Raw genomic sequence first — 23,621 nt, forward strand, 5'->3', positions numbered from 1 at the left:
ATTGCTGCTACGCATTTTCTACAAATACCCAGAAATGGTATTTGTGTTCCCAGATCTCTTCCTGACTTGTTGGTATATATGTTTCAGTAATTCTGTTGGCTAGAAATGTCCATCTTAGTCTCTTGTCCCATGAGCAACATAGTGACTCCTCATGTTCTTCACAGTTTTTCTTTGTAACGGATTGTGCTGTCTTCCCTCCTCACCAAGCTGCCGGTCATGACTTCCTTTGGGCCACTAACCACATCAGTCAGGGAACTGTGAAGCCATTTCCCATTTATGCCTCTCTGAGAGCAGCAACTTTACCTCCAAGTATTCTTCCAGCCCCTGTGCCTCCTACACTATAAACAGTCAGTGCATTTTTATTGGATAAGCATGTAAAGATCTGTAATGAGAGCTTTGTGCCAGTTAACCTCACAGACTTGCCTGTAGGCAAGGGTGGGCCTTTCTGAGGTAACAAGATTCCTTGGGCCAGGTGCCTGAGGCAGTCCGAAATGGAGAAACCGTGACTCCTAAGATGCTATTGAACGGGGGAGGCTTTCTGTTTATGCACACCGTTTACCTAGACATCTTTTGCTAGCTCACCTTTTTGTGCCTGCTCTACTCACCTGTGCTGTTCCCACAGGAAAGTTCAGAAAAATGTTTAAACGTTAGAATGGAATCACTATTATAGAAATGCCCTTTTAAAATTGAATATATATATTTGTGTGTATTTGTTTTTATTCTTCTGTCTTCATTCATAGGGAAATATGCTTCGTGATAAGTTTAACCCTTCTTCCGTCACCTTGACCTGTTCATAAAAGTCTGCTCGTTGTCAGAGGGAGAGGTAGTGAGACAGAGAAAACCCACTCTTCCTACTAGAAAAATCAGCTCAAAACTTGTTTCCCATTGAGAATAAGTCAGTGAAAGCTTGAAATAGAAAGACACAGAGACCAAGTTGAAATCCCAGAAACGTATTTCTGGAATAGCATGCGGCATATGTTAGAGTTTAGGAACTGAAAATGTTTGGTTTATGAGTATTAATACCCAAGTTTAGTTTTGAAACTTATCTTTGCTGTTTGTATTACTTCATTTATATGAATTTCCACCAGAGCTGTATAATTTATTATGTGAAAAGGCCCTGAACTTTTCACACAGACTTTTCCTTTCGTGGGTGGATGGCCAATAAATTGAGTTGAAGATTTTGAGGACTGTTTCAACAACCTGACTTTACATTCGCGGGAATGAGGACACGAGAACTTTAAGAGACTCCCTTAATGTTGGAGTATCACTGGTGGACTCTTCTCGGGCTGCTCCTATTATACCACACATGTGATCTGTGATTTTTTTTCCTGGATATTATTAAATCAGAAGTCAAACTTGTATAATCCTCTGTGTTCATCAAGGTTCCTACCTGATCCCGCTGCCAGCAGCAGAACTAGCCAGCTGTGCTGACTTGGGGACCCTCTGCCAAGGTAGGGAGCCAGCGTCATCCCCTGGAGGGAGTCTCTCTGTTTTCTACTTGCTATTTTGGATAATGTAGTTTTTATCGTTTTGATTTTTATCTTAACCTTCTCTTGGGAAGCCAGAAACCAGCAAAACAGAAGAATTTCTGGATGTGTTTTAGTTGCGTGGGTGCCCAGTATGTACAGTGTGGAGAAAGAATGCATTCACATACTGGACGACCACATTTCCATAAAACTCTGAGTTTTTTAGATGTGAAAGATTATGTGCTTATAACCAAGGGTTGATTTCATTTTTTACCTTTATGTCCTCTCAAGAATATTGCAAGGTCCAGTATAAATTCAGTCATACAACGTTTTGAAAAAGTATTAATATCTAAAAATCTAGGGGAAAAATTAAGTTCAATATTCAGTTAAATTTAAGACAAAGACATGAGACAATTTATGATGTGCAATATAACAAATATTAAAGTGAAATAATTATACTGAACTAATATTAATGTAATTTTATTAATTATGCATAATGACTATATTATGATCGGCATTCTAATCATATATGATGGACTAAACAGTTGCATGCAAAATAATATGTAATTAAAGTATCATAAGTTTTAAAATGATAATGCATTTTGCTTTAAATTTATTGTTGCTCTTCCTAATTTCCCATGATCCATTTTCATTCATTCATTCTATTACATACTTCTTTGTCCAGTAGCATGTTCCGTAAACCACACTAAGAATCATGACCATGCCTTTTGTAAAAGCTGGATCTCTTATGAGGAGGAACATGGCAGGGGCCAGAAGTGAGAATAAATGACTAGGAATTGAAGGCTTCTTCTGCAGTTCCAGTGTGGGAGTGGGGCTGTACTTACTTCATCATTATCTTATTTCCTTTCTGAGACATGATTCTTGATGTTATCAATGGATACCTTATGACAATAAAATTATTAAGTAGTTTCCATGAACTCAGTGTAGTTTAAAAGTAATTATATGAAAGAAAAAAAAAAAACATTTTTGTCCAGTTCAAGATGTAAAGGTTTTTAAAGGTTAGTTATTGTGTTTTTTCTTCTAATCTGAGATACCTATTATTCCATTTCCTTGGGTCACAGGACATGATGCCCAGCTATTTTTTTTCCTCCTGTGTCCTCAGTGACCAAAAAACCATTTTCCTGTTTATTGATGTGTTTTGTAGTGAGACAAGTGTAACTGACAGTTCATAATTTGTTTAAAAGACTTCAACAAGAATCCCCATTTTAAGTATTACATATTACATTGAAGTGGAAAAATTTTAGTTAAGAATGCATATTTTGAAAAAAAAGAATGCATATTTTGAATCAAGGAATTTAGTATCATCTAACAACCCTTTAGAAGGTAATTCTTTGTGTATTCACTTAAATATTTTAAATTGAGGTAATTTTAAACATTAGAGATGCATAACAAATGGTTTTTGTACTTTGAATGTACATTTAATACAAATGTACTCCTAGGATAAACTAAAGGAAAATTATGTGTATACGTATTTTACTACCATACAGGGGTTGGCAAAAGTAGATTTATAGTTGTTCATATTAAAAAAAGACATGCAGGTTATGATTATTACTAGAATTTCATTAACTCTGTTTCTCATACTCGCAACTGTAAACCTACAGTTTGCCCCACCCTGTATAGCTCCTTCAGACTTCCTTCAAAAATGTTATGAAAACATTGCATAAGGATTTAATCTTTGAGAGTTTGAAGAATATCACAAGTGCATCCATGGCATAATGCTTTAAAAATGCCTCCCCTGTAAGGCTTGTCCATATGGAATCCATTTTGCCCATCAATGTTTAGTAAAGTTATTGGGGCCTTTAAATGATTGATTTAGTCTATACTTTTTTTTCTCCTTCACTTTACTTTCTATTTATCTTCTCAAGGAGAAATATGTTTTTCTCTGAGATGTTGTTTCTCTATTCTCAGTGAATCAGGAAGACTGGTTTAGTTTGGATAATTTTCAGGCTGATGAGTGCTGTGGAGACTGGCTTCTACAACCTTTTCTTTTTACAAACTTAGGAAACGGAGTTGTGGAAAAGTTCAGTCATTCTCGGTGGGGCTGTCAGCCTGTCAGCCTAGGTCTAGAATCTGAATGTTCTCCTCCATTCATTTAAGGCCAGATCCAGACCCTTGTAATATGGTCCCGAAGGCTGTGTGAACTGGTTCTTAATGTGCCATAGAAAGCATCGCTTTATTTTATGCATTATAACCGTAGAGTCTGTTGTAGTTAGTGGCAAGAAATGGTTTGCATTCCTCCTCCATATGTAGTCATGAATTAATTATAGATTGCTTATCCATATTAACTGTCATGTGCTCCTTGCAAAATTAAAATTCTCATCTTTCTCATCTTTATTAGCAGCTACTGTAAACTCTCCTAGTACTACACCACCTACTGTCACCACTAACATGCCTGTTACTAACAGAATCGATAAACAAAGGAATGGTAAGAAATTATTACCTTTTACATTTGTAGTATATCTCATGTGATTTTTAAAAAAAAGTATTTTAAGGGTGATAGAGCTAATGTTTCAACAAAGTTCCTGTTATTGAAATCAACCAGTACCTTTGTAAGACTAGGAAAAGAAGTAAATATCATTTGGTTTTCCTGAGTTCCTCTTTCTAATGACCAGTGGAATGAGTTCATTTCCAGTATCGCTCCTCTGTACTTTTAGCTAAAATTTCTTTCCGAAGAAGTTTTATGAGAAAGGCATTTAATTAAAAGGAATGAATTTATATTATACCAGAGATCTCAGAAAAAAATTATTTATGGTATTTTGTCAGATTATTCTTTTCAGGAAACTACTTTGTTCAGATCGTATAATTTCAAAAAGCTAATTTTAGTAATTTCACAAAAGCCAAATTTATGTTTAATATATGTGACATTTAAATCATTTTATATGGCAATAATTTGCTCTCTGCTTTTATTTATTGAAGAATAATGGTTAAAATATGATTGTCCATCAACTAAATGATAAATCAATTTTTTTATTGAGTTGAGAGGGGGAGTGAGAGAGAGAAACAGTGATTTGTTGTTCCACTTAGTTATGCATTCATGTATTGGTTCTTACATGTGCCCTGTCCAGGGGTCAAACCCACAACCTTGGCGTATTGGGATGATGCTCTAACTAAATGAGCCACCCAGCCAGGGTATAAATTAATTATTTTTCTTGCCCAAGGATATGTTTATTGATTTTTTTTGAGAGGGAGAGAGAGAGAGACATTGATATGATAGAGAAACATCAATCAGTCGCCCCTCATATGCCCACCCTCCCCCCTGGCCACTGGGGACCAAACTTGCAACACAGGTATGTACCTTGACCATGGATCAAACCTGTGAGCTTTTGGTGTACAAGACAACGCTCCAATCAATTGAGCCACCTGCCCAGGACATAAATCAATTTTTTTTAATAAATCAATTTTTAATTGAAAAAATTTCAAGTAACTACCAATATATCTTACCTTTTTTCTTCATTATATACTTTCCTATTTATATTATGTGCACTTTGCAAATGTAGCAGTTATATAAAACAAGTGAGCCGGGGAACTACCTGGTGAATTGAGCTGTTAGTTAATATTTTGCCTATATGGACCACATACATAGCCTTTTGGTAATTCAGAGTAAGTAATTTCAGTTTGTTCTGAAAAAGAGACATTCCAGTTAGGTGACCACACCATTGCCTCGAATACAGTAATATTCTCAAACATGAGGTATTAGGAACAAAGGAATTGTCTCAACTCCAATCATTTATGTTGTGAGGCCAAGACATCTGTAATATATCCCCAGAGACCAAAGCCTAGAGAAAAGAAACCCACATCGTTCATTTTTTCTTTTGGCTCTGGGGTTACATCAACTTCCTCTGTAAGAATGTTTAAATTGGAAGTACGGAATATTTTACATGAAATGTAAAGGGTTATAAAGACATCGATTCAGGGAAGTGTTTATGGTTATTCTGGTAGTTACACCAAGGAGATTTATGACGGAGCAAAAATTCCAGCAACCCCTGAGAAAGCAACAGCAGCTGAAGTTTCCAGTGCATATTTCACATGGACGCCAGCCAGTAGATGGGAATATTATAATTCTAACCAAGTATTTCGCTCTTTGTATGAACACACAAAGGGCCTCTGTGGCATTCTCCCTCCAGGACTGGCACATCCTCTGCTGCCCAAGAACATTTATGTGATGCTTCAGAGGCCCTGACTTGGTGGAGCAGAGCTGCATTCACTCAGTCGTGTCATTTCTGACATTCTTGAAGAGAGCCTTGTTTCCTGCATCTCTCTCTGCGTCATAACCTCCAGTGGAGTTTCAACAAAGCAAGCAAATGTTAGGAGCAGTTGAAATGGTTTGACTTGACCACAGTAAAGAAAAAAATTCTAATTTAGATGAGTTTTGATAAAAATATAATACTAGCATTTGAAAATATTTTAAAACATTCATCGGTTGTCATGTAGTAGCAATATTCTCAAAATTGTGTACTCAAATTTGTGTATCTTTTTTTTTTTTTACCACATCCTTAATCCACCTCTACTCTCCATTTTATAGGTTTTTTTCTAAGTGGGCTTACTTTTTTACTTAAACATTTTTTATTTGCATGGGAAAATTGATACCACTATTGTAAAATGAAACCATAACAACTTATTTTAAAATAGAGGGGAAGATAAACATAATGAAAGCAATGTTATTGGAGTGTCCCTATATTCTATTGCTTTCTTACATCTCAGCACCTGAAGCCTTTATTGTCTCTTTAAAAGGGGATAGTAACAAAATGTTAGAGATCGATGATAATCTAAATAAAACTTTTGATGTAATCAAATTTGAAGTAATTACAAAGGGAATTACTTGTTTGCCTTGTGAATAAATGGGATTTCACGTTATGTCCTGGACTAAGATCACTCACATACTGTCAACAGGTTGCGATACGCTTTTTTTATTCCTTGGGAAATTGATGTAGTAAACATTCTCAGGCCTCTGATCTGATATACAGGGTGGGGCAACAGTAGGTGTACAGTTGTTCATATGGAAAATAATACAATAATTAATAGATAACAATACAAGAATAAACTGTGTGTTTCACATACAACTGTAAATCTACTGTTGCCCACCCTGTACTAGAGAATCTATTTTGTTTACTGTAAGAAAGATAGGCAGAGCTATCTTTCTCCCTTATCTGGTTTTTTAAACTCTGGACTCTCAGCTGAGGGGAGGGGGATTAAAACTGGTTGACAATCAGAGATATTTCTTCAATGTACTGTATCAATTAAATGTGCTTTCCTGGCTTTTGTGAATGTTCCTATTTTTCCGTGCCAAGTTCTTTCTGTTGTTTCCGATAGGACTTTTATCTGATACCTCAGACTACATACTAAGAAACTCTTATCTTTTAAGCTACTTTTCATAAACAGATATTTCAGGAAATAATGGATAATCTAGGCATTTCCACAAATAACTTTTAGCCTTTTCGATTTCATTCCCAAGAAAAGCTCTTTGTCTGACTATTGTTTTCATGCAAAGTTATATTTTCTATACTTAAAGCATCACTCTAGTGCTAATGAATGTTAAACTCTTGTGAGGTCAACAAAGTGAACTCCAAGTAAGGAACTAACTTTGTTAGTATTTATTATTGTTCTGAAAACCTAGCTTACAAATACAAATTGTTCCCCGGCTTCTAGCGTCTCACATACGTTTAACAATCAGATGGAAAATTCTGTCTCGGGGGTTTGTGTGGGTGCAGCAGTCAGTCTGGCTTCGCACGCCAGGTGTCATGGAGAACTAGTGGGGACAACATGAGCAGGACTCCAGGCACGTTGCACATGCCACTGCCGTGCTGTAGTTGTCTCATCGCGGGTCAGAGAAAGAGTCTTGAACCTAAAATAACATTTCCTTTATATTTTAACATCTGTCCTTTCAAATATATATTTTATTTTTGTTTTTTAAACTAATTCTTTCAAAGATTTTATTTATTTATTTTTAGAGAGAGGGGAAGGGAAGGAGAAAGAGAGGGAGGGAAACATCAATATGTGGTTGCCTTTTGCATGCCTCCTACTGGGGACCTGGCCCACAACCCAGGCCTGTGGCCTGACTGGGAATCAAACCGGTTGATCCTTTGGTTCGCAGGCCCAAGCTCAAGCTACTGAGCCCCACCAGCCAGGGCAAAATACAGATTTTAAAATCTGTCTTTCAAAACTTTATTTCATAGCCTCAACTATAGAGTAAAGTCATGTCATTTCTGTATTTTCCAAGAAACTCCAAAAGGAGTATTACGAAGACAAAAAGGAAACATTAATTGGAGAGAAACCATCAGGCAGGAATGAGGTTTTTTAATGCCACATATGTAATGGCAAGTAGTAATTTCTACTTTGAAGTTCTGTGTGGCTGGAAGAGTTATCCAATTGCAAGATAGGTATATTCTTAAATACTTTTTTCCTGTAGACATGTCTATCGTGAATTCTTCTGTCCTGGATGCCCTTATTAGGATAATACATTCATCTTGTAAAGTCTCTGGAACATCCGAAGGTCTGTGAATAGCTCTTCTACCGAGACGCTGTGGGAGCTGTAGCATATATAGGAGGAGACAGCTGGGCCGCAAGGATGACAGGGAGAAGCTTGCATCTGCGTGTCTTAATTGTGCATTTTCTACACTGGCCATGCTGGAGCCAGATATTTGGCTGCAATTCAAAACCCTTTTCACCAGCCCTTCAGTGGATATTTTATTTTATTTTGACAATTTACTCTTGGACATTTCTCATCATTACTTGTTGACTACATTATTCAAAACATTTAAGTGTAACAAGTAGCCTCTGCTGAGTAGTTCTGGGCTAAGTATAAAAATACCACATTCCGAGGCTTCTGAAGAGAGACTCCTTGATATCAATCCATAGCACAAGAAAATCTATAGCACAAGATGCTGGGGTTTTTCGGGTATATTCACATATTTCACTTGCTTTAAGCACTATAATTCTAAAAACAGCACTATTGTTTATGAATTGATGTAGGCTGCCTCTGATACTGCATGTCTTTCATATTTATACAACAGGGAATTGAAAAAAGTGAGGTAGGTAATACTTAAAATTTAAAGAAAAATATCTTAAACATGCAGATGCTTCTGTAAAATTTCAGAAATGTCAGTGATTAAAAACACTGATTTTTAGTATTTTGCAGTATTTTCCTGAGAGGAATTCTACTGTTTAACCAACACGTGCTGTAGGTCTCCCTCTAGTGGTAGCTTCTCAGGACTCTGCTGACATCAGTGAATATTCACAGAGCACCCTTCGAGCCCTGAATACATACAGAACCTGGGACCTCTTCAGTCTGAATTTCCTCCCAATCATACGGAGTGTTCATGACTTGATGTGATGAGATCTAAAGTGTAGAAAAGGTTATTTTGTCCAAATTATTATTATTTGTTTTAAACATCTTTCTTTATATCTTTTCATTTAGAGTATTTTTAAAGGCATATTAATTCAAGATCATTAAAAATACCTAAAGAGTTTTAGAAGCTGGAATAACCTGATCTGCATAAATTAACCTCACTTGGACCTGTACCAAGTTCATACATTTACATTACATTCTGGAGTGGCTTTGCTGTTGGGTTTTGCATGCGGTTTCCATATCCTGGAAAAACATTCCTTTAGCAGTTAGACTGCAGTTTGCACTTTGGTAAATTTGGGAACTTCCAGAAGCATACCTTTATATTTTGTTTTGTACTGCCTCCCCAAAATCTTTATTAAATCTGTTTCTCATCATTGTTTTAATCCTATATTCCTACATTTTCTGTGAATACTTAAGACACACCAAAACGTAGCATGAAGAAAGATGGTGACGACAATGGAGACTCAAACATGTTTTTTCTCTCAGTAACCTGTCATATGTTAGTAAGGTGCCCTGTAACGTGCAGCTACAGAGAGTTCGCAAATCCTGGCTGGGCAGTTGGATTTGAGTCTGTGTGTGTATCATACTACTTTAAATATTGCCCCTAAAAGGAAAAAAGCAGAACTTTCTCTGATATTGCTTTCTTTCCTAAAGCAAGCTAATTGAAATGTTATCTCCAAATACTGTTCTTTGTCCTCTACTCAGGTACAAATGAGTACATTTATGGAATTTTGATGAAAAATCTAGTGATTTCCAACCTGATAGCTTAGTAGAAGTGAATGCTTTGAGGGGGGAGAGAAATGAAAGGGAGGATGAGGGGCAGAGGAGGAAAGAGGTGGAAGCCTGCTCTTTTCCAACTTACCACCTGCCCATCTTCTCTCTCGTTTTACATGCCGAACTCTGTGTGATGTGCAAAAAAAAGGGGGGGGGTGGTATTTTCTTGTTACAAGAAATCAAAGTGTACGTGAAAAGACCACCACTTTACAGGCCACGACCATCAGAAATATATGAGACTCAAAAATACAAAGAAACATTTTAGGAGCAATGAATTAATTGTAAGAGTAAACTAACCGATAACTCTTTCTAAGAAATTGCAAAGTTCAATGAGCACCAAGTGAAAATGTCTCAGAAGTTTTCTGTACCTATGTAGGTGTTTCTGTTAAGCTATATGAAATTATGTGATTGTAAATTTACATTGATAATTATATGATTATAAAATTTAATTAATGGGCTAAATCCTATTTCCAATGGACAGATGGAATTATCTATAGAATTTCCTTAGTGATCCAAAACATCCTTCGTCACCCCGAGGTAAAAGTACAGAGCAAGGTGGCAGAATGGGTAAGTGAACCTGTAAAATTTCTTTTTTGGTTTTATACTGTTAACCTCTGGAAATCGGCAAATACTCCACTGCTTGGGTATCTCAATCCACAGATCATACAGGTACATAGAACTGTACAGATACAGTTCATTAGAAATGTGTAAGTCGGTAAGTAAGTGAGGTATTGAGCTTATGCATAGAAAGAGAGATGCCTTTGAAAAAAGTACAAGAAACCGAGTCTACAAAATAATATTGACTGTAAACTGTAAAAATGCATTAAAAATTTGAAAAGAAGAAAAGAAAAAGAAAATGCCCCACACATGGAAATGTGTGTTGGTGAGTATCCTTATTTACTGTTGTATGCATACATTTTCACTATTTTTAAAGGATAGTTCTTCTTTTATTATTTAATTGTTTGAATGTTTTTGAACGAAAACCAGAATGTATGAAAAGATAGAGAGCAGGTCCTCGAATAATGCTATTTCATTCAGCTCCATTCTGTTAGAACGTTGACGAGACACCATAGGTACTTCATTCTTTCTTCCATCGAGTAGCCTGTGGTACCATTAGCATCACCGTACATCATTTAACTTCAAGTCACAGAAGCTGTCGATGACTTCGGGGGAGGACTCGCTGTGTCATGAAAATGTTCCATCCATCCTTGTCCATCCTCATGGCTTATCTGCCTGGAGATGACCCTGGAAACCTCTGTCACTTTTTTGGGGGGAGGAGGGTTCCAGAATTTGTTTCTGCATATACAAGAAAGTAAGACTAGTTTATCCTTTCTCCACTAAAAGTAACATGTTTTACATACCATTCTACACTGTACTTATTTTTGTTATTGCCAGATTTGCCACATCAGTACATGGAGACATTCTTTATCTTTTTTTTAAAAAACACTATATAGGGTCCCAGTATGTATCTGGCATTTTATAAATCTTCTGTTGATGGATATTTAGGATACAATTTACTTAACCTGTATTATATTTATGAAAATTTTAGTGATTTCCAATTTTAAAAAAAGGTTAATGTTTTTTCTTTTTTTTCTTACACATATAACACATGGATATTTTTCATTTTTTCTTCCTCATAACCACCTCAAAAATTTTATTTCTCACATATTTTCATAATTCTTTATTTTTTCCTATTTATGGCGTACTATGGGTCTTTGTACTACCTTTTATATATACTACTATTATAGTTCAAACAGTCGTGAATAAAGTTACTTGCATATGTGTTCTGAAGTAGGAAACATGGGTTTTCTGGTAGGTGTGTAATAATAAATGTGTCCTTGGTGGCGAAAGGAAGTTAAGCCACACCTTGAGGGTAGTGGTGATGATGCAATATTTTCTACATGAGGGGGGATCCCCCAAAATCTGGAATTTATTTATAAAAACTTTATTTGTTAAATATGTATTTGTTCTTACATGTTTAAACTTCATTAACCTTCAAAGTACTCTCCATTCGATGCAAACGCACCTACCTAGACATTTTTGAACTCATTGATCTTGACATATTTTGGTGCTTCTGCCAATTTTGTTTGTTTCATGTCTTCCACATTGGCATAATATTTCCCTTTGAGACTTTTTTCATCCAGGGAAACAAAAAAAAGTGTTTGGGTGAGATGAGGTGAATAGCAAGGGTGGGGCACGGGGGACATACCATTTTTGGTCAGAAACTGCCGAACACTCAGCACGGTGTGGACAGATGTGCCTGTAAACCACCCATCCTGAAATGGGCAGAAAGGAGTCCTCAAAAAACAATTCACTGACGTTGAACGCAGCCTCTCACAGCAATGCCGGCTGGTGCACTGATACAGATGGGCTCCTAGAACACTCACCTAGCGGGGGAAGCCTGTACTGCAAGGGGCCCTCCCTCCAGAAGATAATTCCAATGTTTTTTGAGTCTCCCCTCGTACATATATCATATTTGAATGATAGGAAACCAATCTTATTTTTAAAAGCAACACCCTTTAAAACAAGTTGACCACAAGAAACAATAGTATTTAATTAACAACTCTACTACAAAATTGGTGATAAAAGTGAAAGTCTCTAATAGAAGTCAAAGAAAAACACTACTGTTGACTTTATGGAATGACACATTAACTTCAGTAATTCATTTAAGCACTAGAAGATGTTTCATTCCTAAATGGAGAGCCGTCTTTATAGAAAGAGTATGCTATTGCATACCATCTTCTCTCCGCGTTGTTCTTTTTGTTTTTTTTAAGCTCAGAATGTTTTCAAAACATAGAACTCTTTATTTTCATTCTCAGATAAACCATATTCAATGTTATGAATCTCAAAAATTAGCATTCACTGGAGAGTCTGCTCTAGAGAGGTATAATTTTACATTTATATTCATTTCATGTACGCTTTTCAGCACAGGGTCGTTCTCACCTAAAGCGGAGCTTTGCTGGACACTGTCAGTTTGAGATGCAAGGTACCAAGGAGATACTTGATAGCAGAGAAAATATAAGTGGTGTTCCTGGTTCATATTATCACTACTTACAATTTAAAAATAGTTCAACACTTTTTGCCAGAATTTCCTAGAATTGACATTCACTTTGGGAATGCTTGCAAGTAAAGCCAAATATGTATATGAAACGTGACCTAAAAAACCATTTGGAAATTTTATATATATATATATATGATTTTCACATCAGTAAGATAATCCTGTGTTGTGATTTTATTGGACAATGCATCGTGAAAATTTATTATTAATCCATTTCTTCATTAAAAAATTTTCTGCCTAGACCTAAAGACTGTTAAATAACCAAATAATAATTAACATAGTTCTTAATAATCTTGAACTCATTTTTTATTTATTTCAAGGCTTATATTATTGACTTATAATTTTTCTTACTGCTAATATTTTTATGAGATGATAAATTACTAGAAAAACACGAGTTCTTGCACCTTGGTGTCTGTCGAATGAAGAACACAGGTGTTTATGGTGCTGATCTTCCTCTTACAACTAATTTCTGTGTTATGACTAACTTAGTGGCCCATTACAATGTGAGCTACAGAGGCAAGTATAGTGTTTCCAGACAGACAGACTTGGGTTATGATCTGGGATCTGCTTTTTCTTAGTTGGGTAACCTTGGGCAAGCTATTCCATCTCTGTGAAGCTCAGTTTCTTCATTTGAAAGACAGCAAGGGAAGATAATACCTATCTCATTAGTTGTTTGGGGATTAAAAGAAAAACATTTGTAAAGTTCTTGGCGTACAATAATCCAGTAGCTGTTATCTTTACCTTTCTTTCACTCCTCTGGCTCTCTGGGATTTTCCCAGGGTCTTAGTCCAATAACAACTTATCTTTTGGGAGGGAAGAAACTTGATTCAGATTTTTTTAAGTGTTACCAAAACTCACCCTTTTCCATTGTATTTTTCAGCTCAATTCAACCTTCCAAAATTGGAACTACACTGTTTATGTAGTTAATATCAGGTAAATGACAGGATGAATTACTTGAAAAATATAAAGTATTATCTAATTTTATACTAATCTTTCTCTGATTATACCTACACACACAAGCACACACATATACATGTACCATTTTCATAATCTTTCTAAAAACAACTCTGTATTATGTTACTTGCTCAAAAGTATCAATGTTACAGCCATAGTTTAAAAAAATGTTTTGATCTCAGATCCTAATCATTTTATTTTTAAATTTAGCCTGTACTCCCAACATGTATTTGTGATTTTAAGTAAATTGCATATATGTGTGTGTATTACTTAACTAATATATTGTTTGTTATAATGTATCACTAATTAAAGAGTGTGTATATATATATATAAATATGTATATATATATGTATATATATATATATATAAAATCTCAATAGATATTCCACTAGTTTCTTCTCATACCCCAAGAGGTCATCTTGAGCACCCCCTGGGTTGCATGCCCCCCAGTTTGGAGACTATTTTGTAGAACATAACCCATCTACAGTCTGATTGCAATTTAGCTTTTCAAAATTACCTTTCACGATTCTTCTATGTAAATACTTCGCCAAATCCCAAGCAAATAGTAGCATACATATGTGCTCTTCTACACGTTGTTGTCACAGGTTTATACTAAAATGAACTTTCTAAAATGTATCTCATGAACCCTAAGCATATATGCTGTGCACCCAACAGATGTAATAACACCGAAGTCTATCAGCTGGTCCCGTGAGTTCAGGAAGGCCGTATTTTGCCGTGTAGAATGCGCTCCCGAGTATAATGCGCACCCACGTTTTTGGCCCAAACTTTCAGGAAAAAAAACCTTTCATTTTAATTTTTTAATTCTATTTATTTATTTATATTTAGAAACAAAACTGATTATCGTATTCCAGGGTATTGTTTTGCATACAGATATGGTTATTGCTTTCTGGAGTTACACTTTTAATGCATAAGCATAAATAAAAGAATTGAAAACATTTATATAGATGCAGAATTACTTCTACCCATATATAATGTGTACCCTTATTTTTCCCTCAAAAATTTGGGCAAAAATATGTACATTGTACACGGCAAAAAAAATGGTACATCACTGAGCAAACTGGAGCAGCTTTCTGTATATCAGAACATGTCAAACGCTTAAGTATACTAACATGCACTGTTAATCTTGGAGAGAGAGCAAGGGAGCATAATTGCTAAATTATGCCGTGCAGGTACTTTGTCTCATGCATATGAAAAAACCAGAACCTCTGAACAGACATTTGGAAATACTGGCTTAGAATGTGCATTCTGCTCCTTTCTTTCACCACCTCAAATTTCATTTTTGGTGGCGTGGCAGATAGGTGGGTAATGAACGTACATATTTTTGTTTGTAGTTTTCACCGGAACATGGAAGAGGACAAGATTAAAGTCAAGAGAAGCATAGTGAATGATCAAAGGTAACACTGAGAAAGTCTTACAGAAAGTATGATGCCCTTTCTCCTGCCCTTGGTTTTGACTCTCTGGTAGACAAATTAAACCAGTGAGATAGGAGAGAAACATTTTAATCTCATAGCACATTTGGATTATTTCTTTATCACCCGTGCACACTAATTTTTTTTCTTATAGCTAAAACTGCAATATAGCAGACTGGATGCAAATGTACATTTGATGAAAAATAATTCAGAAGTAGGAAACTTAAAATGGATGAATTACTATTTCCAGCCTATAATAACCCATTACCTCATTTCAAAGAGGACTTCAAAGAAGAATAAAATTATTGTAGCATTTTAAAAAATACGGCATTTTTGTGTGACAGCCTATATTAATGTGGGTAATAGGTGCCAGAGTATTTTCTGCACTGAAAGCCATGAGTTAATTTTCAGAAATCTCCATTTTAAACTCATGTTAAGATCATGACTTAGGCAGGTGAATAATTTAATGGATATGTCCACCGTACAGAAGCAGTTGGCATATAAAAGCCAGCTATTCAGTGTGCCATCTACTGAAAAACAACCTAAATGCAATAAATTTAGTTGTGTGTATATACTATATTGCATCTCCACAGAATTTTAAAAACTGACTAGACGAGCAAAAGTTAAAAAATTAGTCTTGCTCAGTTTCAATGGACAGAATTTAAATTATGGCTTTATAACCATAATAATGAAATAAAATTCTTTTTAGGTGATATATTCTTATTATAAGAAGATAAAAATAAAACTTCATGTGAGAGTTAACCAGGGAGTTTCCTTCTTGTTTCTTTTTCTTTTTCTATTCAATATTAGAAAAAAAGTCTTTGAAGTTATGTTTGGAGCTTGTCATTTTTGTATATAAACAACAGACTGGATTGAGCCATCTGATTAGGGAAAGTTGTTTTTATTTTGTCGTTATTCCTTTTCCATTGTGATCTAAAGAAAAATGTATTTTAATACTATATTCTTGATGGATGTTTCTCCTCTATTTAGCCAAATAACTCTTCTCCAACCCTTAGAGCTAGATCCCATTGAGCCTTGAATACCGAATCCAGCAATAACTGGGATCCCTCTGCTGGACGCTGTCTGGCACTGGGGCAGCCCTAGTTTCGGGTATCACCAACGGCAGACTCTCAGGAGGTCAGCCTTGGCCTTTTAGTTTGCTTACTGTGATTCTTCGGCTACCCGACAGCACTGCTGTCAGCCAACATTAGCATGTATCAGCACCTCAGGAACTCTTGCTTGAAAGATAATTAAAATCATGAAATCTCAGTTTCCTTCTGTCAAACCACTGGATAACTTCACAGAAAATTATAAGGAGAGCAAACCAAGACACCATGTATGGGAAAATCTACAGTTTTTCTTTGGTATGAACTCTTGACATTGTTTGAAAACGTATTCTTATAGTCTTTCCCGCCCTCTCTTTTTTTCTACTTTCTAATGCTCTTGATAAGCCTTTATAGTCTCTCATAGTTTTCTTTTTTTTTTTTTAACCATAGTCTACTAGTTTTACACACACTCTTTTTTCCAAACTTTCCTTTCAATTTGATTGTAACACTGAACACAAACCACAGCTTCAGATAGCGCTATCACACTCTATCTCCCAGACAGACAGGAAGCCAAGCCACAGAGCCTGGCTTCTTCCAATAAAGAACGATTGATGGGGACCACAGGTAGAATGTGACTTTGTAGAACCGTAAGATAGTTTTAGTTTTCAGGGCGAGAGAGGAAGACACTCCAGATAAGACATGGCGTGGTCATTCTTGAACTGCTGAATTAGGTATTTAATACCATCTACATTATATCGGACTAATTGTCTTCTCAAGTTTTCAAGAGAAGTAAAAGGTCACAATCCCAAATGTAGGCTCTCAGGCACTGGAGTGCCAAAGCTGATCTTTCAAGGATAACTTATTATCAGTGGTTACTTTTTCATGTGCCATGTTCAACCATGTCATTGTGCTTCCCTATTACACTCACAACTACGTTTGTCTCCTCTTGAAATGTGGCTTAAATGGGAACATTAAGCAGATCATTTTAGAGATGAATATCCCATCAAAGTTAATTATGAAAACAGTAGAGCATTTTGCCCTTGAGATTAATGTAGATATTTAGGGGGGAAATGGAACTATTCTTTAACTTCACTTAACCTTCAATAGCAAATATTTCACTTACTCTTTCTTTTCTTGTAGCACTACAAATATATTAATACTCTGACTGCCTCATTTTTATTGATTTACCCAGAACTTCATAAATAAAATATACAGTGCTACTCCACTGAGTGCTTTATTTCAAAAACAAGGACTTTGGCATGTGGACAGTAACTGATACTGTTAATGCAATGACCTACTTTATATTATTCATTTCTCCTCTGGATATGAAGATGGCAGTTCTCTTGTAAATGCAGAGCTTTCACATAGGAGGGAAATATTTCTTCTCTACCTGACAAAAAAAAGTCATTTAATTTCACCTCCATGCTGAATTAATAGTTTGGATTTCTGCTATTGACTGTAACTGTGATTATGGTTCAGCCAAAAATTATATTACTTCAAATTATAGGGCCAAAAGTGTGGATAGGACCCATCTCTGCTTCCCACAAAGATATATTTTTAAAAAGAAACATTCAGAATCTAAATTTCTTCAATAATATGCTGGTCAGTCACTGCGTATATATTGACTACTTACTCTGTAACTTTCACCATGCAGAGTATTTGCAAATGTTTCATGGAGATAGGAAGTCATTTGCCACAATTCTGGAGAAATTGTAACACATTTGTAAATGACAACAATAAATAATTTCGAAAGTCACACAATCAGTTCAGTCAGATTAGTTATAATTTTATTTTTCTAATAAACAATTTTTTTACTGTAAAAAAACCTGTGGAATTAACTGCAAATATGTTCCTTTCTTGCATGCGTGCTATAAAATATTACTAAAAATGTTTCTCAAAAGAAGTAGGGTGTTGAAAAATAAAATTGAAAATCAGTTCAAATGATAACAAAATAAATGGGGTGATATGGTATATGATAGAATTATACATGCAAAACCCTGTAAAATGCATTTACATTGAGACATTTGCAACAGGGTCTTTATGCAGCTACAGAAGTCTTCGCGTGCCTTGGCGTGTCTTTTCAGTGCCTACACTTTACGGCCGTCCCTCTCACTACCATATCCAAATGTTCCATTCTTTTCCTGGGAAAACACACACACACACACACACACAACACCAATCCAGCAACAGTTCTGTCTACAATGTTTCCCCAGGTTGGCGATTTGGGCCCTTCTAGTTTACAATGCTACCAACAATCACAATTTAGATGGAAAAGTCATTCAGCAGAAGCTCTTAAAAAATAATGCGTCCCTGGATGAGGACTTGAGGCTGTATACAGTGAAAGTGAGGCAACTGGGTAAGTGCCTTTAATTTTTTTATAGTGTGCATTTTATATGGCTGTATATTCAGGTTTAATTGAAACAACAAAAACAGTGTTCCTGCATGTGTTGTTTGCTTATTTAAAGCTATCTGTCTGATTATGAAAGTCGTCATAGGGGTGATATTATAACCAGTGGATGACATGGTTAGCGTGAACGATGTCGGCCTGGTGCCTGTGAATCTAAGGGCACGAAAGAGGCAGAGGAGAGTTTACACTCTCTTTTAGGGCTGTATTATGAAAATACCACAAGTATGAGCAAAATTCCAGGATAGTCTTGACCAGAATTGGCTTCCACTTTTAGGAATAGAGTGTGTATATATGTGTATGGGAACACTAATGAGTCAAATCTTCCAAAAGTCATTTCTTACTGTAAAACCTTTCCTTCTCTTATGTTTCCTGTCTTCAGTTATCACACCACTGGCCTTGGAGGAATAGGCCAGAAATCTGGGTGTTATCCAAGACCTAGATTCAATTGTTACCTAAACACCACTCACATCCTAAGCTCCAGCCTCACTCACGGTGCTGCCTGCACCTGCCCAACATATGGGGCTCTCCTATGCCTTTCTTTGTCTTTGCCCACACTGCTCCTCTCTACACTCACCACTCACCTGCTCAGCACCTACAGGGTTTTAAAGACAGCCCAGAATCACCTCTGCTATAGAGCTTTTGCTGATGTCATCCATGTATAAATAGATTATCACTGCCTTGACCCACCAGTAGAAGACCATAGTATTTCACTGGACTTATGTGTGTTCTTATTTTTTTTCTTTAAACAGGAATTTCCTCTGGCTTGAGAACACACCTTATTTTTAACTTCCTACCTCACCCTAGTACCCAACATATTCCCCAGCACTTAAATACTTTACTAAATAAATGAATGGGGCTTGATGGGAATATTTAGAAAAGCAAATGTTCAAAAAATATGGAAAACAGAAAATAAAGTTACTGTTCTGTTTCTCTAGGATTACAACTGTGTTATGATTAGGTATATTAGTAGAGATCAAAAGAAAACTTTGAGACTTGGCCTTGTACACACACAGGAGGTTGAAGTGGGGGAAGCTGCTGTTTTTCAGTCTCTAAGAGCATGTGAGTCTGAGGCCAGAATCACAGCGGAATAAAGAAGTGGCCATATTCCCCTCTGTGAGGAACCACCCATCTCCAATGTGTCAGTTTACACAATTACTAAGGTCTCATACAGATGGAAGAATACAAATCATCGTCGTCATCAACAGTTTCTGAGCCTCTGTGGGAAAAGGCCTGCTTGTTTACACATAGGGCTTCTAGGGGATGGAGTGGGTACAGGTGCTGCCCGTTCACACATAAAAGTCTCCACCAAGAAGTAGCTTGACAAAGAGTAGTGTGTGTGTGTGTGTGTGTGTGTGTAGCGAAGGAGCCCTGTGAGGATGGCCCTTTCTCTGTCCACAGAGGCTGAGGAATCCCAGAACAACTCTCTCTCTGGATATCTAGGCATGTAATTTATACCACTTGATTTAAATCCTACACTTTATTGTTTTCCTACAAGTGGGTCTGTGAAAAAAAAGTTTCTACTAATTGAAAAAAATAGGGCTAAACATTGACAGTTTTCAGACTCAGAATAGAGGCGGGAAAATCCTATAAATGTTCAAGCGGAGACTGCAGTACTGGCTGCCAGCGGTCTGGTATGACTTGCTATTTTATTTTCGGTACTGAAATTCAAGGTTTTGTTTTTGTCATTGTTGCTGATATATTGCTCTCATTTAAATATTTTTAAAATTGTAAAATCTGAATCATTTATGGCATGACACTGACCGAGAGAGTTTTCAGACGGCAGGTAGGATGATTGGAGGAGGAAGGCGTGCGTGTAAGGTGCACGGGTGTCTTCTTCCCCAAGCCAACTCCCAGGCAGAAGATGCTTTCAGAGCAGCTGGCAGTTTTTCTGGAAAATATCCTTGCAACTCAGTGGCAACACTATTTTCCAGGCTTTCCCCTTTGAAAGACAGATCAGAGGGGATTTTACATGTGGAAGTTTGTGGGACTGTTTTCATTTCATGCAGTGTCTATTTTTTTAGAAAACCTTTATTGTACTCATTTTACCTGCGAAGTGTTTTTATTTGATGTTTTTTATAAACTGTAATAATTTTTCTATCTGAAATGTAGTAAATGGTTATTTTTCCTGATTTCTAATTTTAGATTTTTACAAATTCCAAACATAAAAATGTTTATTTTAGTATTTTCATAGTACATGAAATAAATACCTAATTACACATGTTGTTTTGCTATCATCTTGCACCTCTAATGTCAAAGGATGATTAATATTTCTCACGTCGGGTCTTATTTTCACATAGGTCTTTGTCTTGAGGATGAGAATCCCAAAGGCTATCACTGGCCAGTCATCCCGCCTTCTGAATACAGGCAGCTTTGTCCAGGGAAGCAGGGCTTCTATGCTTCACGGACATGGTAATACTTTTGTTGACTCTTGCCAGCAAACACCACACCATCTACCTTCCTAGGGTTACACGTGCCGTACCGTGATTCCCAGGCATTACATATGGTTGAGAAAGAAGTGCAGGAATCTCTGTGTGCCTAAATCATAACCCCCATGACGGATAAAAATGAGGCAGATCGGCTAACAATTAAAGTGTCTTTCTTTACTCCAGGGAACATGCTAATTTAGCCTTCTCCAAAGAACGATGGAGAAATTTGGAAACCAGAGGGTGGCTCTAGAGCAAACACCTTATATATGGGTGAACTTGAGCCCGCTCAGTCTTTGATCATGCATCTGAAACTGCAAGATTTTGAAACCATCTGGAGTGGCTGCTATTGGAGGGGAAGAGGCAGCCCAAGGGGGAATGAAGGCAGGATCCAAGTTGGGGCAGTGCGTTCATGGTGCCTGTCAGGGTGGAGATTTGCCCTGAATGTTGAGAAACCACAGACAGGTCACCTGAAAGTCAAGCCCAGTTCTTCACCCTCCACCCCGCCCCGGGGAGGGTGTTCTGGGCGGGGGAATGCAGAAACAGAAACTGGACTCCTCCCACTGTGTTTGGCGAGTGCTAGGGAGGGCAGAAGGGGGCTGTAGATAGACACTTGCTGACCTGAGTGTGAAGCGTGGCTCTACCTCTTCCTGGCTGTACACCTTGGAAAATTCCTTGACTTACTTTAGCCTGTGTCCTCATCTCTGAAATGTGAAGTATAATCTGGTTTACAGTGTTATGTGAAATTAATGTCAGATTTTATCTGGAAAGTTCTTAAATCGGTACTTGGCCCATGTTACCAAATATGGCTTTAAACTCAGTACCCTGAGGTATCCTAGGTTAGGCTACAAGCTCCTGCTAGTGTTTGGTATCCATGATTCATGCACTGGATTTTTTTTCCAATATAAAATGAGTTTCATTTCAATGTACTACAGTTTTATTTTCAAATGAAACTTAGGTATCAAGGCAAATTCTAAAAATTTTTATTAACTGATTTTGTCAGTTATTATATCATTTACACCAAATATTTGATATACCATTTTTTGTTTCACAGTTACTATGACCCTTCCAACACATCTTTGGCCATCTGGGGGCCTCCTGATGTCTCCAATTGTTCCCGTAAGTGAGCCCTTTTCTTCAGGTCTCAGAGACAGACGGAAACGACCTCATACTTCATGGTCTCCATCCTCTCCAGACACGTTCTTCAGCTGTGTGATACTATTGTAATGTTAAAAGCTGGCAAATGATCATTTCACTTGCTGAAGATAGAAAATACTGCTTTTCCTCATTCTGATTTTCAGTTGCACTCATTCTGAAGGAGATTAAAAACCAGTTTAAAAATTTTAGAAAACAAAATAATGTACAAATCGATATTTGTATCAATGTTTTATAGTTTTTTATTATTTTGAACAGCCAATATATAGTTATTCTGGCTGCATTTCTATTAGAACTCTATGTGAATATTGGTCTCTCCAAGTTATTTACCTGCGTTTGTTAGGGGCACAATCTGTATATTACTAGAGAGGAGTTGGTCTCTGTGCAGAGAGGAGTTGGTTTCTTCTATGAAGAAACATTATCGTCTAGTGAAGATTGTGGTAACGGGGCGTACACAGAAAACTTGATTTGCTGCTTAAACTATGAAGTTAAATATCACTATGTTTCAGTGCTGGAAATGACCCAAAAAACGCTTTCTATGTTGTTACTTCTGCCTTATTTTTAGGGGAAGCAAATGAAGTTGCCAATCAGATTTTAAATTTAACTGGTGATGGGCAGAACTTAAACTCAGCCAATATTACCAGCATTGTAGAACAGGTCAAAAGGATTGTGAATAAAGAAGAAAACATCGATATAACTCTTGGCTCAACTTTAATGAATATATTTTCTAATATCTTAACCAGTTCAGACAGTGACTTGCTTGAGTCTTCTTCTGAGTAAGTACTGCTTTCCTTCGGGAGAGTAAAATTTATTGCATACATGTGCCACTATATAATTTCCCATATATTGGATTTCATAACTTAAATCTCTAGAAGACCCATTGATATTTCCCAAGATCATTCACAAAGTGAACTTTGAATTTCCCAATTTTTGAGATATATAATTTACAAAATGACTAGGATTTTCATCAGGCAGATATTAAATAAACCCAGAAAAGCATAATCAGTATTTCATTTTCATCTGAAAAATGTTAACTGGGGTTAATTTAAAAGATGAAGAAACTATCACAAATATTCCATTCATGACTCCTCTCCGCCCTGCCTTTTTTTTTTTTTTTTTTTTGGCTTGTAAAGGAAACTGAGCAAACATTCAACTCACAGCTTTTAGACATAATTTGGTCACTATAAGCCACTGTTCTATGACCCATGGCATAGAGTTGCCTCGGCTGTGTTATTGTCCTTCTGAAATGTAAAAGCCTAAGACAAGGGGGGAAATGCATCTATGTTTATACAGTTCAGTTTGTTTCCAATTACGTTATTTAATGTATTACTATTAGGATATTTAATTTTTTTCTATTTCCTTCCTTTCAACCAAATTTCCTTCATGAAAATTTTGTATTTATTAAAGCGAATTATTATGTAGCCCTGGCTGGTATGTCTCAGTGGATCGAGCACTGGCCTGTGAACCAAAATGAATTATTATGTAGATAAGGTACATTATTTATATAATAATTCATTTTAACAAACATAAAATTTGTTAAAT

At 36.4% G+C, this 23,621-nt stretch overlaps 1 protein-coding gene across 5 annotated transcripts in view; it reads left to right on the forward strand.

Moving 5' to 3' along the window:
* The window catches only part of ADGRG6 (adhesion G protein-coupled receptor G6), a 129,766-nt gene that overhangs the window by 72,298 nt on the left and 33,847 nt on the right, over positions 1-23,621 (forward strand). For 3 of the 5 annotated variants that reach the window (XM_045188849.3, XM_024551922.4, XM_024551924.4), the window contains 9 exons: positions 1,383-1,451; positions 3,826-3,912; positions 10,088-10,173; positions 13,545-13,597; positions 14,971-15,033; positions 18,308-18,450; positions 20,799-20,910; positions 21,979-22,043; positions 22,645-22,855. In XM_045188849.3, coding sequence (XP_045044784.2) covers positions 1,383-1,451; positions 3,826-3,912; positions 10,088-10,173; positions 13,545-13,597; positions 14,971-15,033; positions 18,308-18,450; positions 20,799-20,910; positions 21,979-22,043; positions 22,645-22,855 — 889 coding nt within the window. The remainder of the gene's footprint in view (positions 1-1,382; positions 1,452-3,825; positions 3,913-10,087; positions 10,174-13,544; positions 13,598-14,970; positions 15,034-18,307; positions 18,451-20,798; positions 20,911-21,978; positions 22,044-22,644; positions 22,856-23,621) is intronic. The other 2 variants (XM_045188848.3, XM_045188850.3) reach the window with 2 other exon arrangements.

The sequence above is a fragment of the Desmodus rotundus genome, chromosome 11, assembly GCF_022682495.2.
Source record: "Desmodus rotundus isolate HL8 chromosome 11, HLdesRot8A.1, whole genome shotgun sequence".
Taxonomy (NCBI): Eukaryota; Metazoa; Chordata; class Mammalia; order Chiroptera; family Phyllostomidae; genus Desmodus; species Desmodus rotundus.